Source organism: Cydia fagiglandana, chromosome 15, assembly GCF_963556715.1.
Source record: "Cydia fagiglandana chromosome 15, ilCydFagi1.1, whole genome shotgun sequence".
Taxonomy (NCBI): Eukaryota; Metazoa; Arthropoda; class Insecta; order Lepidoptera; family Tortricidae; genus Cydia; species Cydia fagiglandana.
Genome location: NC_085946.1, coordinates 18,609,451 through 18,631,069, shown reverse-complemented (window position 1 = coordinate 18,631,069; position 21,619 = coordinate 18,609,451). Strand labels below are relative to the sequence as shown.

The 21,619-nt window shown below is 39.6% G+C and overlaps 1 protein-coding gene across 1 annotated transcript; it reads left to right on the top strand.

Annotated features, from left to right (window-relative positions):
• The first annotated feature begins 8,165 nt into the window (after nucleotides 1–8,165).
• On the top strand, nucleotides 8,166–21,084 carry LOC134671467 (uncharacterized). The gene is made up of 16 exons (XM_063529330.1): nucleotides 8,166–8,243; nucleotides 8,489–8,649; nucleotides 11,152–11,525; nucleotides 11,753–11,976; nucleotides 12,704–12,806; nucleotides 12,907–13,034; nucleotides 13,312–13,599; nucleotides 13,827–13,988; nucleotides 14,452–14,580; nucleotides 14,826–15,313; nucleotides 15,637–15,820; nucleotides 16,716–16,911; nucleotides 17,140–17,903; nucleotides 18,133–18,325; nucleotides 20,605–20,718; nucleotides 20,993–21,084. Exons 1-16 carry the CDS (start codon nucleotides 8,166–8,168, stop codon nucleotides 21,061–21,063), a joined length of 3,657 nt encoding a protein of 1,218 aa, XP_063385400.1. The 3' UTR covers nucleotides 21,064–21,084.
• The last annotated feature ends 535 nt before the right edge of the window (nucleotides 21,085–21,619 follow it).

The window sequence follows — 21,619 nt, the reverse complement described above, 5'->3', positions numbered from 1 at the left end:
CGATAAGAAGGAATAGGAATACCCTACTCAACACTGACCAGAGCGGGGTTCTCCGTTAAGCAGGAAGCTGACGCGGTCCATGGCGCGCTGCGCTACGTACACTGCTCGACTTGCAACGTCTTATTTGCCATTATACCTCATGCGAGCACACACGGAGCTATGCTGCGAGCGGACCCGCTGATAATTCCCTCCCAAATTCCCAGGAGTACACCCTACTCATCACTGACTAGAAGAGGGGTTTGCCGTTAGGGAGAAATATCCTATACTCAACACTGACCATAGCGGGGACCGTTAAGCAGGACTTGACGCGTTTGCGATACGCATATAAAAATTCAAGAAAATTGGCAATAATTTATAACCGTAAAATTTTTGCCAATTTTCGGCCCTACTCACCCCGAGTAGGGCCGAAACTGACATTCAAACCTCGATAACATTTTATATTTTCATTTTATGTAAACTTAATTAATAAATGTTTCGGCCGTTTGTATTTTAGTTTTTTATGATTTTAGGTAGTTCCATTTTATAACTTTAACGATAAACACAAAATTCCTTCTCACCCAGTAGTCCCACGTAGTTGGGGTGAGATGGGATTTTGAGTTGAGGTGGGGTGATTTTGAAACGTTGTTGAATCGATTTTTTTTATTACGAATATTACTACAGCTCCATATGAAATAGGAATACATTATTTAGGTAGCAGACGTATTTAAAACTCTCTCACCCCCCTGTAATTCCTTCTCTCCCCATTCATAATCCGACTCTCCTCGCAATCCCTACTCACACCGTTTGCGACTTCGTCTCGTTTTGTAACTCGGGCCCTTGAATTTTAAGAACGCACTTTATTGCACTTTGCACTTTGAACGCACGAATTTTATTGCACGAAATACTACTGTGCATGTACTTAAAAGCGGGCGGTTTTCAAACGCTCGTTTCACCCGCCCGTGTGTTTTCATACATACCGTTAACTTGCCTAATTGTAACGTGCACCTTCATACTTACTGTTAAGAAACTGGTTTAATTCGGCTACTTTGTTTTTTACTTTTGCACTACGGTCAGACGAATAATTTTGGTAAAAAATACACGCACGCCGTTCAAAAATTATCTTTATCATTTCGTTATTAAGGTTCAGTTCATGTTGATTGTCCACATATATTATACATATTCGTACATAAAATATTATGCATCCGCCTTGAATGATGTCTGGTAGATTTAAATATGTCGATAACAAAAATGTCAGCACAAGGTTGCGACATTTGCAACTTTTAAGATTTTTAGTATATCAATATTAGGGTCGTAACAGACGGACTATTGAAGAACTACAGACCCATCAGGCTTCTGAGCCATGTCTATAAGCTGTTTTCAAGGGTCATCACGAACCGTCTCGAACACAGACTTGATGACTTCCAGCCTCCCGAACAAGCCGGGTTTCGAAAAGGCTATATAGTACCATAGACCACATCCATACGCTGCGGCAAGTTATACAGAAGACCGAAGAGTATAACTTACCATTATGCTTAGCGTTTGTGGACTATGAGAAAGCCTTCGATTCGGTGGAGACATGGGCGGTGCTTGAGTCTCTTCAGCGATGCCATATTGACTATCGGTACATCGAAGTGTTGAAGTATTTGTATAGTAACGCCACCATGTCGGTCCGAGTACAGGAGCAGAGCACGAAGGCGATTCCATTGCAAAGAGGCGTAAGGCAGGGAGACGTTATCTCTCCGAAACTGTTTACTGCCGTAATGGAAGACACCTTCAAGCTCCTGGAATGGCAAGGACTTGGCATCAACATCAACGGCGAATACATCACTCACCTTCGGTTTGCCGACGATATCGTAGTCATGGCAAAGTCGATGGAGGAACTCAGCATGATGCTCGATGACCTCAACCGAGTTTCACAACGGGTGGGCTTGAAAATGAACATGGACAAGACGAAACTTATGTCAAATGCCAATGTTGTGCCCATCCCAGTCTCTGTTGGGAACTCGGTACTCGAAGTTGTTGACTCGTACATCTACCTAGGACAAGTAGTCCAATCAGGTAGGTCCAACTTCGAGAAGGAGGTCAACCGCCGAATCCAACTCGGTTGGGCAGCGTTCGGGAAACTACGAAATGTCTTTTCGTCCGACATACCTCAGTGCCTCAAGACGAAAGTCTTTAATCAATGTGTGTTACCAGCGATGACTTACGGCTCCGAAACGTGGTCTTTCACTATCGGCCTCATCTCAAAATTCAAAGTCGCTCAACGAGCTATGGAGAGGGCTATGCTCGGAGTTTCTCTGCGTGATCGAATCAGAAATGAGGAGATCCGTAGACGAACTAAAGTCACCGACATAGCTCACCGGATTGGCAAGCTGAAGTGGCAATGGGCAGGCCACATTGCGCGCAGAGAAGATGGCCGATGGGGTCGAAAAGTGCTCGAGTGGAGACCACGGACTAGCAAACGCAGCGTAGGACGTCCACCCACAAGATGGACGGACGACCTTGTTAAAGCCGCCGGAAGACGCTGGATGCGGGTGACTTCCAACCGGTACGAATGGAGGTCCAAGGGGGAGGCCTATGTTCAGCAGTGGACGTCTTATGGCTGAGATGATGATGATGATGATGATGAACAGACGGACTGCAACCCGAACTGCAACTTGTATGGGAACTGCACGCCGACGCTGCAGTCGGCACATACAGTACAACAGGTAAGTACATACAATAAAAAATATTCTTTTCATATCTCATGCTCTGAAAGTAGGTCGTTGTTGTTCTAAAAGGTGCGCAGAAAGTGATACGTTTATGCTCTAGTACAGAAAAGTGGTGTACTCCTCTGCGTCCCCGTCCCACGAACAACTGGGTGGAAACAAAATGGAAAAATTGTGTCTTTATTTCCTCGCTTGGAACAATTGGTAATTGTTTAATTTTACTAATCCCACGTTGAACCTTTTTTTTTATATAAAAAATGATGTAAGTGAATTGTTAAAAACAAATTATTATTTATTCTTTCGTTGAATTTTATTTACTCGATTTCATAAGGTGGGAACCAAAAGGAATACATCAAAAATATTTTTTTTAACCTTACACTTGCGTAAATGAGCAAAGGCAGAATCTTATACAGCCGCAGTCAAACGTTTGTACGATATTAAATTGATTTTTAAAGTTATTTAGCACTATATTCATGAAAATAAAATAAAATACAAGATAAAAATTACTTATATTATTAATTAAATTGTTATATTTAAATGACTTTTATTATGTTATTACGTGGTGCGGCGCACCAAGGTCGCGGTGCGGTCCGGTAGTCTGTTGCGGCTTTTAGAACGAAAAAGTATAAAATTAAAAAATTAAGAGGCCATGCCGCTGATTTTCATACTATAATGAACAAATCATTTTAAAATTACTGCAGTTTGTTAAAAAATGTGTGTTTTCGTAAATATTGCAATCTAAATGATTTTTGCTAGGGGTTATTAATCTTCACACATGTAAAGCCTCCGATTGCAAGTAAGTCCTAAGGAAAATAACTCATGGCCGTAGATCTATTAGGTACTTCCATTACTGATTTTGCGAAATTGCCTTGTCTTGTTTGGTTTCCTCGCATTCGATATGAAAAGTAGAGTGTTTAACTCGGGTGAAAGGCACCATTTCTGTCTCGGACTATTGGCGCTCTCACTGCGTTCGAGCGCCAAACTACCTCGACAGAAATGGGTGCCTTTCAACCCTTGGTTAACAATCTACTATTTCACCACACCAGCTCGGAAAGGCTTACTTTGCACTTCAAAAACTGATAGCAAAGTTGCATTTTATTCACATGTGAGGCAAAGTAATCAAATGCAAATTTTGAGTTGTTTTCTCATGTTTTCTGGTATAGAATTGACTTTTAAATGATGATTTTGGATGATAAATATTTAATAACATTCATTTGGATTTGATTAGGTTTGATTTTGTTTGATATTCTGCATTTAATATTTGCTTCGGGTTGGTGTGGTGAAAAATTTTGTGTTTCACTCGGGGGCAAATTTTGTTTAACCCTCGTGCTTTGAAACCACGGAAGAAAGAATGAGCGCGCCGCGCTCTTTTGAAACCCTCGCAATGCTCAAGATTCCATTTTTCGAACCACTCGCTACGCTCGTGGTTCAATTTTGTAATCTTTCGCTTGCTCGGCTATCAATATTAGCACGAGCGGTTAAACAACATCTTTGCCCCCTTGTAAAACAAATAACTATTATTGCTCTCCAATACCTATCAAAAGAAATATGACATGAAGTGAAACATTTTACCTACTGGGTGCCCAGTAATTAATGGATAGATTAGATTAGATTAGATATATTTATTTCTTAAAGAAAAAACACAGTATTTTACACAAAAGGATAAAACAAAGGCTTTTAAGATTTTTAGTATATCAATATAAATAAGTAAATAATTATTAAGTTCCTTCTCGTTTACTGATGCACTAAGCGGAAATCATGTTTTTGCTAAGTTGCTTTATTTTGTTATTAGCATAAATCACGTTTTTAAGTCTTAAACTGTAATATATGTAACATACGCCACAAACCCTAGATAAGTCATTACTCATTATTGCCATGTAATTAATTTTAGAATTATAGGTATGGTTTGTTTTTATAGTATGCACATAATCATTATTTAGCCATATTTCTAGAATGTAAACATATCAAACTGATACCTACCTAAATGAACACAAATTTAACTCATAAGTTTGCCGTTATGTTATTTATTTAAGTATTTTTATTTTTTCCTAGTTCAGGTAGAAGTCATTAAAAAGCCTTACTTGATAAGATATTATTAACCTAATGTTAAATGTATAACTATGTTTTTCTGAATAAATATTTTATTTTATTTATTTATTTTTATTTATTTTTTACTCGTATGTTATTCACTTAGGAAACAAACATAACATATAGTTATCCAGCAAAATACACACTAGTTTAATATATTTTTTATAAAGCATGTAGCTATTTATTCATCCAAATGTAAAATTAATGATAGCCCTTTGTCATAGTTTGGCACAATACCTGATTATTAAAAACGTATCAGTTTTCAAACACAAACCAATGTTAACCTTTAGCTAGGTGGTGATTTCATAGCGACTTGTTTTTTAGTGTTCCGTACAAAACTTTGTTTACGGAACACTTATGGGATCACTTCGGTCTTGCAAATCAGTTATTTTTTGACGAGCAGATCATAAATTAAAGTCTGTGGCCGTACCTAAGTGACACGAATATATGTACTTACTGATATGTACAATGTCCATAGTATCTCTACAAACCTTTTAATATCTCCCCACCTATTTTGACAGGTAACTACGGAACCCTGTACTGGGCATCGCTGGACATACCCATGGCCGGTTTCTCAAAGTTAGTTTCCAGTTTAAGCTTTAGAATTATATTTTTAGGACTCTTTTTATAAAAAAATCCGAAATACAGACGAACACGCAATTGATTTTAGACCTTATTTTGTCATAATAAAGCCTAAAATAGATGCTAACCGTCATAAAGGGTCACTGGTGATCGACCGATTAATGGCCCAAAAATTTATCAAATCCAAAAATAACAAGTAAGTAAACCAGTTGAGGTAGATCGGGAGTTGTTGAGATGCAGTATTGGTTGGGTTTGCATGGTGCTACTCGCGTCTTGCAAATGATGGAACCGCTTGATCAAGTCAGTTTTCTTGTCAATGGAAAGCCACAATCAGGTAAAACTCCTAATATGCAACTAAGGCTGGTATTCCACCTGTCAAATTTTTTTGTATAACGTCATTGCGTTTCACTCTTTCATTAAGCAAAATGTGAGACGCAATACACATTGGACAAAGAAAATGGATAGGTCGAATAGTGGTGGAATACTATCCTAAGCTAAGGAACACGGGAATATATTTTTTTGTACTTACGGAATATACCATTACCATTCGCTTTTCGGTGAAGCAAAACATCGTGAGGAAACCTGCATAAGAAATTCAAAGATGTTTGTAAAAGTGGGTACCAACGGCCTCCTGGTCTAGTCGGTAGTAGTAACCCTGCCCACGAGTTCCTGTCTCGGGTTCAAATCCTGGTTAGGACATTCATTGGTTTGTGTACTTATTCCTACTGCTACGTGTTTTCTAATTGCACGGCAGTTGTGTGAACTTTTTTTTTTTTTTTTTTTAATTATGAATGGGCTTACTCATGGCCACAGACTAGCCGAGGCGTAGACGTGGCCTACGATGGAGCGAGCTCGCCCAGAAGGTGCCTGTTCACTCTTGATTTGAAGGTTGCCGGGTTATAAGAACACGGAAATATAGACGCCGGCAAGGAATTCCATTCCTTGGCAGTGCGCATAAGGAAAGTAGAAGCAAAGCGCTTCGTGCGAATTGGTGGAATATCTACCAAGTAAGGATGGAAACCGGCCGTGCGTCTAAAAGTCCGATGGTAGAATGGGGACGGTGGAATAAGCTCGTGTAGCTCTTGGGCACACTCCCCGAAGTGCAACCTGTAGAATACCGACAGGCTGGCGACTTTCCGCCGATGGGCCAAAGACTGAAGCTTAGCCGTTACCTTCTTGTCGCCAATCATCATCCTGGCTCTGCGCTCCACTGAGTCCAAAGCGGCGAGTTGGTATTTAGCTGAGCCATCCCACAGGTGGCTGCAATACTCCATACACGACCGGACTTGAGCTTTGTAAAGTGTTAGAAGCTGTCCAGGTGTGAAGTATCGCTTCACCTTATTTAGGACGCCCAGCTTTCTGGCCGCAGTTTGTGCTTTAGACTCAATGAAGCTGCCGAAGCTGAGGACTGAACTCAGCTCCTTGCCGAGGAGTTCCAGGCTGTCGGCAATAGGTACAGATGCACCCCGGAAAGAAGGAGTCAGGTCGAATGGACTCCGTTTTGCGGAAAATAGACACGTCTGCGTTTTGGAGGCATTGAACGTGACCAGATTGTCATCACCCCACTGGGAAACGAGACTAAGGGTCAAGTTCATTCGCTCAACCATGGCCTCTCTCTGTGAACGTATATCCTCCCTGCTGTCCCCTGCACTAGCCAAATATCTCTCAACAACCGTACTGTCATCTGCATAACCTACAATGCTGGGTTGCAGCATGTCGTTAATGTGGAGCAGGAAAAGGGTTGCGGAGAGAACAGACCCCTGAGGAACACCGGCGTCAATGACCATGAGGTCCGAAGAGCAGCCATCAATAACTACTCTGATCGACCGTTCACTCAAGAAATCAGATAGCCAGCTACAAAAGTCAGCAGGGATGCCGTATGCAGGAAGCTTGCTAAGGAGACTTGCGTGCCAAACCCTGTCAAAGGCCTTCGAGATGTCCAGTGAAACAGCAAGCGCTTCACCGTTCCTCTCGATGGCCTCGCCGCAGCAGTGCGTGACATACGCTAAAAGATCCCCAGTAGACCGACCTCGGCGAAAGCCATATTGACGGTCACTGAGCAGATCATTTGCTTCGAGGTATGCCAGCAGCTTGCCGTTAAGTACCCTTTCCATGACTTTACAGAGCATGGAGGTAATGGCGATTGGTCGGTAATTGCAGGGATCAGCACGACTACCCTTCTTGGGTACTGGCTGCACGCTTGCAAGCTTCCAGGATTTCGGCACCGTTCTTGTTTGGAGAGAGAGGCGGTACAGGCGTGTCAGTACAGAAGACAACTCAGGCGCACACTGCTTTAGTACACGTGCAGGTATACCGTCTGGTCCACTGGCCTTATTCACGTCAAGATTCTGCAGAGCTCGGCGTACCTCTTTTTGATGAATAGCAATTCTCTGCATAGAGGAACTGCATTGAGGTAGCGTAGGTGGAAGTTTTGAGCCTGCGTCTAGACGTGAATTGCTCGCAAACAGAGAAGCAAACAAGTTTGCTTTCTCTGTCGCGGAGTGGGCCAGTGTCCCATCAGGTTTCTGCAGAGGTGGCAATGCGGGTCGGCAGAAGTTGGATTCGACCGCTTTCGACAGGGACCAGAACCGCTTGCTACCAGGAGGGTAGGAGGCGAGTTTGGCCCCTATTCGACTGACGTGGTCGAATCGAGCCTTTCGAAGCACCCGTTTGCAGTAACTCAGTAAGTTTCATCATCAAAGGTTGCTTAAATATGTTTATTGGTTTCCAGTGGGATGCGAGACAAGTTCAGATTTGTCCCTGCTGGAGTACCTGCGCGTGCGCTGCGAGCTACGCGGCACCAAGTACATGTGCCGCGAGGGCGGCTGCGGCGCATGCGTGGTCGCTGCTGCGAGGCCCGGCGAGCCGCCTCATGCTGTCAACTCCGTGAGTACCTCCTCCTTCAGGACTTAATACCTACTCCAAGAGGTACCTCCTTAACCTCGCGTCATTTTGTGAGTTGTGAGTTAGCGCAATCTGTCTTAAAGGTGTCCCATGGACAGTATGGACACCACTGACTTCATGTAGATTATGATGTACAAATCAGACAGGCTATACTCATAGATTGAAAATCGCAATTGATCCCTGAAATTAAGAAAATGATGATATTGATGTTCTTTCGTTTCACTCAGTGCCTGGTGGCGGTGACATCATGCCAAGACTGGGAGATCACGACGATAGAGGGCGTCGGCAACCGTCTGAAGGGCTACCATCCCATACAGAAGACCCTCGCCAAGCTCAACGGCACGCAGTGCGGCTACTGCTCGCCTGGATGGCTCATGGCAATGTACGGGTATGTAATAATTCATAATTCATATCTTTATTGCGTCCATGTTCATTTGTGTATTTATTAGTGTAATATCACAATTACACTAATAAATATTTATGCCATTAATAATGGCCCAAGTTGACGGTGCGAGAACTCGTGACGCGTGCGATTTTTTTATACTGCCGATACGTCGAGTAGCTCAGTATGACTTGGTATGACCTATAAATTCACCACGTAAAATATGACCAAATGCAAAAAAATGGAATATTTGTCTTACACGTATTTTACAAAAATACATTAAAAATTAAAACTACAATTAAAGAATAACTAATAATAGTACTTGCTACAATCATTTTAACTAAAAGTACTAAAACAAAACGTAAGTACTATCTTCATAATATTCTCCTTTAACTTTGATATGTCGGCGGCCGATCGTAAGATCAGCCATATCGTGAAACGTGAAAATCTTTGACTTGTTCCCTGAGTCGACCGGGGCTCCTATTTCTGGCCAGTTTGCCCTTCGGGCATCTGAAGCAACCTAACGAATCTATCCTACCTATATATTGGTTTAATGTGACTATCGTCAAAACATTACACAGGAACATTACGATCTGCCTGATCTTACGATCGGCCGCCGACAGATACACAAACGCAAAATCTTGTTAAAATGATCAACAATATGCCCCAAAAAAAATTACAACGTATTTTTCGGCCAACCTGTATATTTTACTTTGCAAACGAATGCATTAATTACGGTATTCGGGACCATGGTATTCAAAATTGAAACAAAAGGGCTTGTTTTTGGCATCTTATAAATAGCCCCAAGGAGGTTTATTCAATTCATTAGGGTCCCTGACTTAGAGGTCACTTGCGGTCAAAGGTCAGGCTACAAGTACAAGGTGACACTAATTTAATAAGGTTTCTCTTGTTATTGGCTGATAATAAACAGACCTATTTTTTATGTTGATTATTAACCGATATCTCTCTGATCTGATTATAATAATATCTGATCGGGAAAATTATTATCTCATATTTCTCGAGTATTTCTCTGATTATAGCTGATTAGGAAAAAGCGTGGGTTTAGACAAAATGTACAGTAAGTAGGTAATTGAGCTAGTAAATAGGCAGTAATTATTAATGAATATGTATTTTTGGTTAGAATAATATTTATTTATGCGTACACGTACCTACGCCTACGCATGCTTTGGTTACTAAATCGCTTCACTTATTTTATCTTTTTCCTGTATAATTTTTACTGCTGCCTTACATATGTACACAAGGCAACCTGTACAACCATGTGCAATGTAAACTAATACTTAAACTGAATAAATATTATCTATTACAAGAATGTAAGGTTGGTATTTAGAACAGAAAAATATTGTAACAGACATACTATTAGGTAATGGAGATAAATAAATATAATCAGCAGCAGAAATTGCTAAACGAGCTTCTAACTGCTACCTACTATCGGTAATTTTTAAACACTTCTTTTATTTATTTATTTATATAAACTTTATTGCCCAAAATACAAATAAAATGTACAAATGGCGGACTTAATACCTAAAGGCATTCTCTATCAGTCAACCATAGGGCTAAACAGAGATGTATTAAAACTGGTGCAAGAAGAAAAGTAAGAGAATTTATTTACCTAACTAGGAACTATTGCAAACAACTGAAAAACATAATAAGTAAAGTAAACTACATATACAATACACAGATAAAAATAATAAAATATACATCTAATCTAATAATAATAAAATAGACACCTCTCGACACCCCTGAGCCGCTCACACCGATGTTGCTCCTGGTCGTCTTCACGACGGCAGTTTCAGGGGCCCATCTAGTCAGCGGCAAGTCACCACCTGCCTCGATAACGTGTGTTAGCATTGTTATGGCAGGTGTCCGAACTCTTTACAATAGCCCAGTCTCATTAATTGTCCACCCAAACTTCAATCCATAGACCGGTATACTATTCACTTTTGCTACAATAGTCCCAATGCCTGCTGAGACCGGTTCATGGGTGTCTATTGTTGCACCTGTGAACGGGTTCCAGCAGGCGTTCTACATGACATTAAAGCTCTCCAAGGGGCCTCTACGTGTTGGATCTGTGTCCCCACGCAAGCCTATCAAAAAACCGGAATTATAGGCCCGTGATATCCAAGGAAATAAAATATATCAGTGAACGGTCTAGTAGCGAAGAGTCTCGACCAACATCTTGAGAGACTCTCGCTAGGTGGTTGGATCAAGGGTCAGATGCAGAAGGTTCTTGACACGGCGCGGATAGTCCGCCGGTTCCTCTCTCTGCGTCCCTGACCACCGGCAGCTTGGGCCCTGCCCCGCTGCTGGCGGCACCCTAGGTTAGGATTTTTATAATGTGTTTATATTTATTTTTTGTTGTTTTTTATGTGTATTTGTATTTTACTTTTATATTCATGTTATAAATGACCTAGCCTAAGAAGTATAAAAAAATAAATAAATGGAATATTATAAAATATATATATATCTTTTGACTTGATCTCTGTACAGTCTCTTACAGAGCAACGAGAACCTCACCATGCTGGAGATAGAGAAGTCGTTCGGCAGCAACGTGTGTCGCTGCACCGGCTACCGGCCCATCCTGGATGCCTTCAAGACATTCGCCTCCGACGCTCCTAAATCAGACATAATGGACATAGAGGACCTAGAGATTTGCAAGAAAACTGGGAAACACTGTCGGAAAGGCAGTGAAAGTGACTGGTGCTTAGTAGAGGAACACGATGTTAAAGCGGCGGAGAATATAGAGATAAAGCTGATAGATGGAAGGTACTTTACTAAGGTGCATAAAGTTAGTGATATATTTGAAGTGCTGAAGAAGAAAGGAGATGGGAGCTATATGCTTGTTTCTGGAAACACTGCTAAAGGTAGGTAAACTAGTCACTTAACAACTCTAAATAAATAAATAAAAATTATACTTATTTAAAATTATATAACCATTGGAAATTTTGCCAATTAATAACATTATTAACAATATTGTAAAGAAGGACATTATCTCATTTGTTATAATTAATAAACTATTTAGTTAATTTACTGATGATCGTTTGGAACCTCGGAATAAGAAAAGGCTTATAAGTATTTATTTCTTTTGCAGGAGCCTATCCCATAGACAAATACCCCAAAGTCCTAATCGACATCTCCAGCGTGGAAGAGCTGAAAGGCTACAGTTTCGACCAGAACCTGGTCCTCGGAGCCGGGACCACTCTGTCTGAGACGATGAAGACGTTTCAAACCGTGTCGTCGACGGAAGACAACTTCTGGTATTTGGAGAAGTTGCGGGAGCATTTGGATTTGGTGGCTCATATTCCTGTTAGAAATGTAAGGCAATTAAGATATTACAATCCCTAATGCTCAAATATGTACATGCATAAAGGATGACTCACTCTAGACTGGGCCGGGGCCGGGCCCGAGCTTCCGGTGCTTCGTTTTCTATGGAAAGCACCACGTGATCACCGATCTGCTGTCATAAAAAATGACATGTCGGACGTCGGAAGCCTCGGCCCGGTCTAGCGTGTCCCTGTCCTCCTTAAGTATTAAGTAATTGCATACAACGGGTAACCGAAACAGGTAACTTTTTCTCGAATGGTTCTTCAAAAAAGTATGAAAGTAAGTAAAGTAGTAAGTAAGCAGGTAGTGGTTGTACTTAGGTACAGGTTTTTAAAGGGTCGGAAACGCGCATTTAACATCCCTGGAATTGCAAGCATCCATAGGCATTGCAACAACGACCGCTTACCATAAAGCGGACCGTATGCTTGTTTGCCACCGACGTGGTCTATGAAACAAAAAGTAATCTCAGTCATAATAATTTCCAAGAAAATCGCAGTATTTGTTTTGTAGGTACTTGTAATGGCTCCTCTACACGATAGGCCAACGCCGGTCACTCAAAGGGACGCAACCATGCGGTAGAATGAGATAGCAATATCACTTGCTCGCTCTAACGCATAAATGCGTCCCTTGGAGTGGCCGGCGTTGGCCCATCGTGTAGAGGAGCCATAATACGAGTACCTAGGTCAAAAATTTAATAAGTCTATTATACTTTTTTCAGTTGGGATCGATAGCCGGTAATTTGATGGTCAAACATAAGCACAACGACTTCCCGTCAGATGTTTTCCTTTTATTGGAGACTATTGGAGCTTACTTAACCATTCGTAAGTTCTGTTTTACCAACCAAAATTTAATTCTTGAGTGTAGCTTGTGTTTGATTGTAAAATGATTTTTAATATGTATAGGAATATCATTTAATTGCAGAACAAGCTGATGGGCGACTAACAAAAGTGACTCCTCAGGAATTCCTCAAATTGGATATGAAAGGAAAAGTTATGCTTAATGTTGTTCTACCTCCTCTTGGGAAGAATTACAAACTCGCGACCTTTAAGGTACATATTTAATTTACATAAATTAGGTTTATTTTTAATTTTAACATGTCGAGCGTTTTTCGACTTAAGATACGTGAGTGACCCGTTCAATATATTTAATAAATTTGAGACACATTAGTGACTGATCTTTCAACCAAAGATTCCAACTAGTATGTCTGTGTCTCACGGAAGTTGTGTCTCAAATTATCGAAAAAAATACGGTCAATAAAGATCATAGGACGAACTAAATAGATGCCGTAGATTTACTTTCTTAAGATTTTATTTCTCCACTTTTCAGATCATGCCGCGTGCCCAAAACGCGCACGCGATGGTCAACGCCGGCTTCTTATACAACTTAGACGAATCCAGCTCTGTCAAAGCGGCTAGAATAGTCTACGGTAACATCAACCCGCGCTTCGTGCATGCTAAAGAAACTGAGAAGTTTCTCGTCGGGAAGAAACTGTTCACTAATGAGACGCTACAGGGCGCTATCAAGGTGCTGGAGGAAGAGTTGGTGGCAGAGGAGCACCCGCCGGAACCGTCGGCTAAATATAGGAAGAATTTGGCTATCAATTTGTTCTACAAAGTAAATAAATACTACTATACTTGAAATATTTACTGAATTGGTTACTAAAAGTACGGGTTTTAGCTTCAAATATCTGCGTTTGGACAAGAAGAAACACCCCAATATTTTTACTTATTCTCCGGCACTTTTATAAGTAAATATAATCCCTTTAATATTCCAAGTTCCAGAGTCTTGAACAGGTGGGCTATTTTAGGATATACTATTTCCATGAATTTTTCTGTTCCTAGGGTCTTCTCTCCCTGTGCCCGCCCTGGCAGGTGGACGCCCGCTACGCCTCCGGAGCGACAACCCTAAGCAAGACTCGTCCCGTCTCTAGTGGGAAACAGGACTTTGTCACCAACCCTAAGCTCTATCCGATCAACAAGCCTATTGAGAAAGTTGAAGCGTTGGTAAGATTTAATCAGAATCGGACAGCATTTTTATTTTCAAATTCAGTTTAAAGATGCTACAATATCAAAATAGATTTGATTATATACCTCGTGAGGAAACAGAGACTAACCCAATAAGGAATTAATAATAATTTTCTGAGCTGTAAGGTCAGATGGCAGTCGATTTCGTGAAAACTAGTGCCTGCATCAATTCTTGGGATTATTTATCAGGCGGACCCCAGGCTTCAATGAGCCGTGACAAAAAGCCAGGGTAACGGGAGATAAATTCAAAGTTAAATCAATTAGTCAGCAAACCAGTAGTCTTTATATGATCAAATTGTCGCTACCCAACAATGTAGTTCTACTCGTAAAGAAGGAATTGAAAATACCATCTGTTTATGGCTTAATTTTAAACAATGACCAGTGTGTACTAGTAGTAGCAAGATTTTTTTAGGCTGAGACTATAACAGATGTTTGTGTTTAGATCCAGTGTGCAGGTGAGGCACCGTACTCGGAAGATCTGCCGAACTTGCCACACGAGGTGTTCGGCGCCTTCGTGCTGGCGACCGTGCCGATCGGCGACCTCGACGGTATTGACCCCAGTGAGGCTCTCGTGAGTTATTTAACTAACATTTCTATATTAGCTTGTTTTTATTCTCATTTAATTTTATTTTTCTTTTCCTCTAGTTCTGTGTTTCCATTATTATTACCTTAATCACCTTCTTTATCTCTCACATACATTTAAGATTTTTAAACCGTTATAATTAAACCAGGATAAGGATAATAATTCCATTTTAAGTACAGTTTCCATAAATTCAACTCGTAAAAGTATAATTGGAAAATTAACTAATATTTCAGCGGCATCCAGGCGTCGTCGCATTTTACTCGGCCAAAGACATTCCCGGAACAAACGCCTTTACTCCCGGCGACAACGTTTTCTTTCTTAAACGAGAAGAAGTATTCTGCTCCGGTGCAGTCCGATACAACGGACAACCTGTCGGAGTCATCGTCGCTGAAACTAGAGCCATTGCCGAATACGCTACGAAACTAGTTCATGTTAAATACAAAGGTGTTTCTAAACCTGTGATCGACATAAATGAAGCAATGAAGTATCCCGCTAGAGTGAAAAAGGCTGGAGAAAAAGATGGTGGTGGTGAAGAGAAAGGACTGCTGTTTAATATTATAAGAGGGAAGCAGACGATATATCAGCAGACTCACTTCTGTATGGAGACGTTGGTGAGCGTAGCGAAGCCTACGGAGGAAGGTTTAGAGTTGTATTGTACGACGCAGCATATGGATGGAACGCAGATTGTGATATCTCGGGCTCTTAATATACCTGAACACAAGTATGTATCAATTTTGAAGTATTTTTTTGCAGTTATAATTATAGCGAATATGGACATGGGAGTAGTTTTGTGAAACTTTCGAACTCGAAGAAGATCTTAAATAAATGCTGACTCACAGGCTGATTTCTTAAATTTATGATAATTGTCATAACCCCTAGTATAGTCAGTAGCAGAAGTGGTTCAACGAGGCAGGATGTCCATAATTACGCACAAGCATTTCTTTTTATTTCTTCCTCTCTCTCTCTTTCTCTATCTTTCTATATTTCTGGCCTTTCCTTTCTTCAAGATAGTCGCAGCTGATGACGATATATCTCTATCCTTAGGATAGACATCCACGTACGTCGGCTAGGAGGAGCGTACGGTCTGAAGATCTCCCGCGGCTCTATGGTAGCGGTGGCGAGTGCGCTGGTAGCATATAAGCTGAACCGCCCATGTCGGATCATACTGCCGCTTACTACTCTGTCCAAGGCTATTGGCAAGCGGTTCCCTTGCACTACGGAGTATGAGGTTTGAAGTTGAAGCTAACCCGATATTTATTCTCTTGTCCTTCTTTGTGGTAATAGGATGGAGATAAATACATAGTTGTCCACACTTTTCAAACAACTAGTGTAATTATTTCATGTGGATAACGTAACGAGACCAAGTCGTTTTGAATACGTGGAAGACTTAATCATGTTGAACATTTAGCCATATTGGTATGAAAATGCTATTATGCTGTGTCCTTAACTTTCCTTAGGTTGGAGTAGATTTTTTGGGAAAAGTTCGTATCGGAAAAGAAGACCTTTACACAGACAACGGATATATGATCGACGAGCCATTGTACTTGGCAACGATAGAAACTTCCCAGAATTGCTACGAGAAGTTGCGTTGGCTTTATACAGTATATAATGTAACCACGGACACAGCTAGCAATACTTGGTGCCGATCTCCAGGTTTGTATAACCTATTATACTACTGTCAATACGGTAAACGAACACTTTATAAACCTTATTAGATCTACAAAAGGGCCACTAGTGGTCAAATTATAATGTTACTGTTAATACATATCAAATTAATTATTATGAGCCTGTAATCTGGAGTTTGCACCAATCGTTGATAGCGTATTATGTCGTAGACGTCCTGAAAAGAAAGAGGCAACAATCTCATAGCAATTCTGCTACATGTCACATGTCAATTATTCAAGGTTATACAAAAGACGAGCTAAAGATTATTTCACTATTTTATTTAGATCTTATCAGAGGCAAGACCATCAACACTCAAACCCGTCATTCATGAGAATTTATGTTTCAACTTGACTAGAATATTGAGTGAATCCGACTTGGAAGTTCTACAAACACTGCACTTCAACCGGAATAAAAACAAAAATTGTAATAAGTAAACTGAAATATAATTTCGTTTTTAGGTTGGAGTAGATCTATTTGGAAAAGTGCGATATGGCAAAGAAAATCTTTACATGGATAATGGATACGTTGTCGACGAGCCGCTATACGTATGGACGTTGGATGCTTACCAGAACTGCTATGAGAAATTGCGATGGCTTTACAGAGTCTACGACGTTACTACAGACACTGCTAGTAATACTTGGTGCAGATCTCCAGGTTTGTAGGACCACATAAGGTCAGCCTACTACTAAAAGTAAAAATACAAGAAGTGAGTCTAGAACTAAATCCACTTATACCATAAGTGGACGTGTGCCAAAAGAGATACATAATTTCATTGTGATGTCACAGACAAATTCATTCAAAGAAATCGATCGTTTTACGTTTCATAAAAATTAGCCTATTTGACTTGTTAGTATACTACATAGATATTTTATTTATTTTTAGGTACTTTGGAAGCGATAGCTAATATGGAATTCATCATGGAGCGTATATCGTACGAATTGTCAATAGATCCTCTTACGGTCAGGTTGCGAAATTTAGACCTAGCCGCTATTGAACTGAGATTTATGGTAGAGAGAGTTAAAAGGGAAGGCCAATACACGGAAAGAAGAGACGCTGTGGATAAGTTTAATAGTGAGAACAGATGGAAGAAACGGGGTTTAAGATTTTCTTTACTACGTTGGCAAGGTATTGGTAACCAGATCCTAGACGTAAACATGTCAGTATATTACGACGATGGGACTGTCTCTATTACCCACGGTGGCATCGAGATGGGCCAGGGTTTGAATACCAAGGCGGTTCAAATCGCTGCTCATTTTCTTGGTATACCGGTGGAAAAGATTCAGATTAAATCGAACAACACCATTTCGGCACCTAATGGTCTTATATCGGGGAATAGTACGACTTCAATGGCTGTAGGGATGGGTGTTCAAAGATGTTGTGAGAAGTTATTGGTAAGGTTAGCGCCTTTGAGACTTTCACTGTTAAATCCTAGTTGGGAGGTGTTGATAAGAGCGGCGTATGCGGCCCAAATAGATCTGCAGACGCACGGATATGTCTCTCTAAAGGACTTGTTGAAGCCTGACGTGTTGGGTGTGACATTGGCTGAGGTGGAAATTGATGTTCTGACTGGAGAGTGGGAATTATTGAGGGTAGACATACTAGAGGATGCTGGCATCAGTATTAGCCCGAATGTGGACATCGGACAGGTAAGCCGAATAAGTAGGGACTGAATTAGATGTCAAATACTAAAGAAAAAGTGACCAAGCCCTACATTGACCGAGGCCGGATTCTAACCGGAATAGCAGCAGCTTTCGCGTATCACTCTCTAACTCATAACATCATAATCTCTGGGCCACCAATTTCATAAAAAATCTTGAGCCTTTACCGCTTTAAAGTCTTTTTGTTGGATTGCTCAATATTGGTCTCTTATTGTAGGTAGAAGGTGCTTTCATTATGGGCCTCGGATACTGGACCACAGAGGAAATGGTATTTGACCAGAACACCGGCGAGGTGCTCACGGACCGCACCTGGAATTATCACGTGCCGCAAGCGCGGGACATTCCGCAGGATTTCCGCGTCTATTTCAAGGACAAATCGATATCAGACCCTCGAGTTCTTGGGGCCAAAGGTAAGAAACAGTGGGTCTATCTACGATAAGGTGACATCCCAACTAGCAAAAAAGTCTCAGATTGCGCACTTTATAAGAGTAGTGAGCTTATAGCGCTCTTATTTTTGTTTTGAACTTGTCATCGCTCTTATATTAGTCTTAGACAAGCTAATACGCACTTTAGTAAGTTTAGTCTTATTACCTAGTCTTATATATGTATATAAGAGCATTTTATAATACCATTATAAGCCTCTCGCTCTTACAATAACATTTACTAAGTCTCATTGAACTTGAGAGTACCTGGTCTTATATCCACATTCTCTAAGTTCATTTGATCTTATAATAGACTTTCTAAATGCTATTATAAGAATGTAAGACTAATATCAACATGGCATAATACTATTATGAGCCTCTCGCTCTTACAATAACATTTACTAAGTCTCATTGAACTTGAGAGTACTTGGTCTTATATCCACATTCTCTAAGTTCATTTGATCTTATATTAGACTTTCTAAATGCTATTATAAGAATGTAAGGCTAATATCAACATAGCATAATACTATTATAAGCCTCTTGCTCTTACAACAACATTTACGAAGTCTCATTGAACTTGAGAGTACGTGGTCTTATATCCACATTCTCTAAGTTCATTTGATCTTATATTAGACTTTATAAATGCTATTATAAGAATGTAAGACTAATATCAACATAGCATAATACTATTATAAGCCTCTTGCTCTTACAACAACATTTACGAAGTCTCATTGAACTTGAGAGTACCTGGTCTTATATCCACATTCTCTTAGTTCATTTGATCTTATATTAGACTTTCTAAATGCTATTATAAGAATGTAAGACTAATATCAACATAGCATAATACTATTATAAGCCTCTTGCTCTTACAACAACATTTACGAAGTCTCATTGAACTTGAGAGTACCTGGTCTTATATCCTCATTCTCTTAGTTCATTTGATTTTATATTAGATTTCTAAATGCTATTGTAAGAATGTAAGACTAATATTAACATCGCATAAGAACACTGTAAGTACGTACTTTTCTGATCTTACTAAAGCTGTAATAAGATCAACAGCAGCACTTTAGTAAGATATTAGAGTGATATAAGATCAAGACACTTATATCACAATAGAGAAGATCAATATCAGATGGTTTGATCTTAAATCGTTTTTGGGAACACTATTGTTAGTATAAGTAATTCAACATGGCCACATCATTTGTATTCAGAATGCTTAAAATACTCTAATAGTGCGCTTGAAAAATGCACCTACATCAATGGCTGACTATCAATACAAAATAAAGAAATAAAATAATTATAAAAATATTCAAACACCATATTTGAGTAGGCGCATAAAGTTTGAAGTGTAAAACAGGGTCTACTTTACAATAAATAATATTTTCCCATGTGAATACTTACCCTGAAACATAAACAGACGATGATAAACAGCACGTTATTATATTTAAACATAATTCATAAAAAGTTTGATAAGCACTTACACTAATATGTTTTTGTCACGTTGCAGTTAATTTCACCCGTATATTTATACTTCACAAATAGAATGTTTCAAACCAAAATAAGCTTATTTAGGCTTACAAGATTCTAACGTTCGACCAATATAAGCCTATGTAGGCTTACAAGATACTTACGTTCGACCAATATAAGCCTATGTAGGCTTACAAGATACTTACGTTCGACCAATATAAGCCTATGTAGGCTTACAAGATACTTACGTTCGACCAATATAAGCCTATGTAGGCTTACAAGATACTTACGTTCGACCAATATAAGCCTATGTAGGCTTACAAGATACTTACGTAAAAGCGATATTAGCCTAAAGCAGCTTAATATAGTTTTGAAAAAGATTACTGTGAATGCAAACAACATTCAATTAGACTGATATTAGAACGATATTAAAATAAATACGCTTATGCTTTGTGCCCAAACCCGGGCTTAGACGATGATATAAAATCAATATAAGAGCGACAAAATTGTAGTCTAGAGACTGTTGTTAGCGTGATTTTGCTAGTTGGGATGCGATGTACCTAATTCACAGAATCTTCGAATGAGGTCTTTGGAACAGGAACTTCTAAAGCTGTCGCGAAAGACCACAGTCAGATCTATTCAGAAAGGGTTTTATAGTTTAGCTATAAGTAAATATGTTATATTAATATACTCATGTCATATAACCGGATACCTTACTTCTTATCGATGACATCTGTGGCAACCTTCCACAGGCTATACTTTTGGCACTCATACTTTACTAGGTCAAAAATTTGTTGCAGCGATCGGTGAGCCCCCAATTTGCATGGCAGTGGCAGTACCGTTCGCGCTGCGTGAAGCCATCGTTGCTGCCAGGAGCGATGCCGGGATGTCTTCTAAAGAGTGGTTCCCGATAGGTAAGAACCACAGCAGGTAAAGTAAACCGCAGTAAGTAGGTAAAAGCTACATTATCAGCACCAAATTTCAAGAAGTCCGAAATGAAACTCGCATACGCATTCTCGCAACGTCTAGATAAGGTAGTTCAAAAAACTAGTTTTAAATATTATAGCCTATTATAGCCGTTTGGGCACATCAAACAAATGAAAATACACTTGGAAAACTTTCATTATAATTTCGTATTGCGTTTTTAATTAAAGTTTTAATGTGATTAACTAATTTGTATACTTTCAGATGGCCCATACAGCAGGGAAGCTATACAAATGCACACAGAAACTAAACATAGTGACTTCAAATTTCACTAAACGAAAAGTAAAGTCAATTTAATCGATAAGTTTTATTTCTAGGTTTAACTTTAGTTTTAAATTTATAATAATATTATAGTTTGCTTAGTTGATATCACGTTGAGTCGTTGATACCTAAAGTATCAATTTGTAATTATTGTGTATAAGTTTAAATTTTACAAAATATCTTATTACGAGTATGAATCATTAACATAAATAGATCATAGTCATAATTCTTACTTAATTAAGTATTACAATTTATGCCTGGAACCTTTATGTTTCAATGCTTCATGAATGTAATTGTATTCCCAAAATATAACCCTAAATCTCCTCCAATCTTGGGAAAGTTTGGAAACCGTATTCACTTAACATACTAATCACAATAAATATAAAACTACTTCCGCAACCGCATATCTCGTCTCACTGCATCATTTGAAAAGCAATCTTGTGTAATAGACTTAAAGTTGATTTTAGAGAAATGGTTGAATGTGTGTTAGGGTTTTGTGAAGGTCGGTTAATCAGTATGGTAATGCGACAAGATGGGTTTCGTGGGTGACTGGGGAGACAAAGTTGGTGA

Coding starts and splice junctions, on each gene's coding strand:
- LOC134671467 (XM_063529330.1), top strand. CDS start 8,166: ATGTGCCGCGAGGGCGGCTGCGGCGCATGCGTGGTCGCTGCTGCGAGG. Junction 16,912..17,139: donor TACTTGGTGCAGATCTCCAG/GTTTGTAGGACC, acceptor ATTTATTTTTAG/GTACTTTGGAAGCGATAGCT. Junction 20,719..20,992: donor TAAAGAGTGGTTCCCGATAG/GTAAGAACCACA, acceptor GTATACTTTCAG/ATGGCCCATACAGCAGGGAA.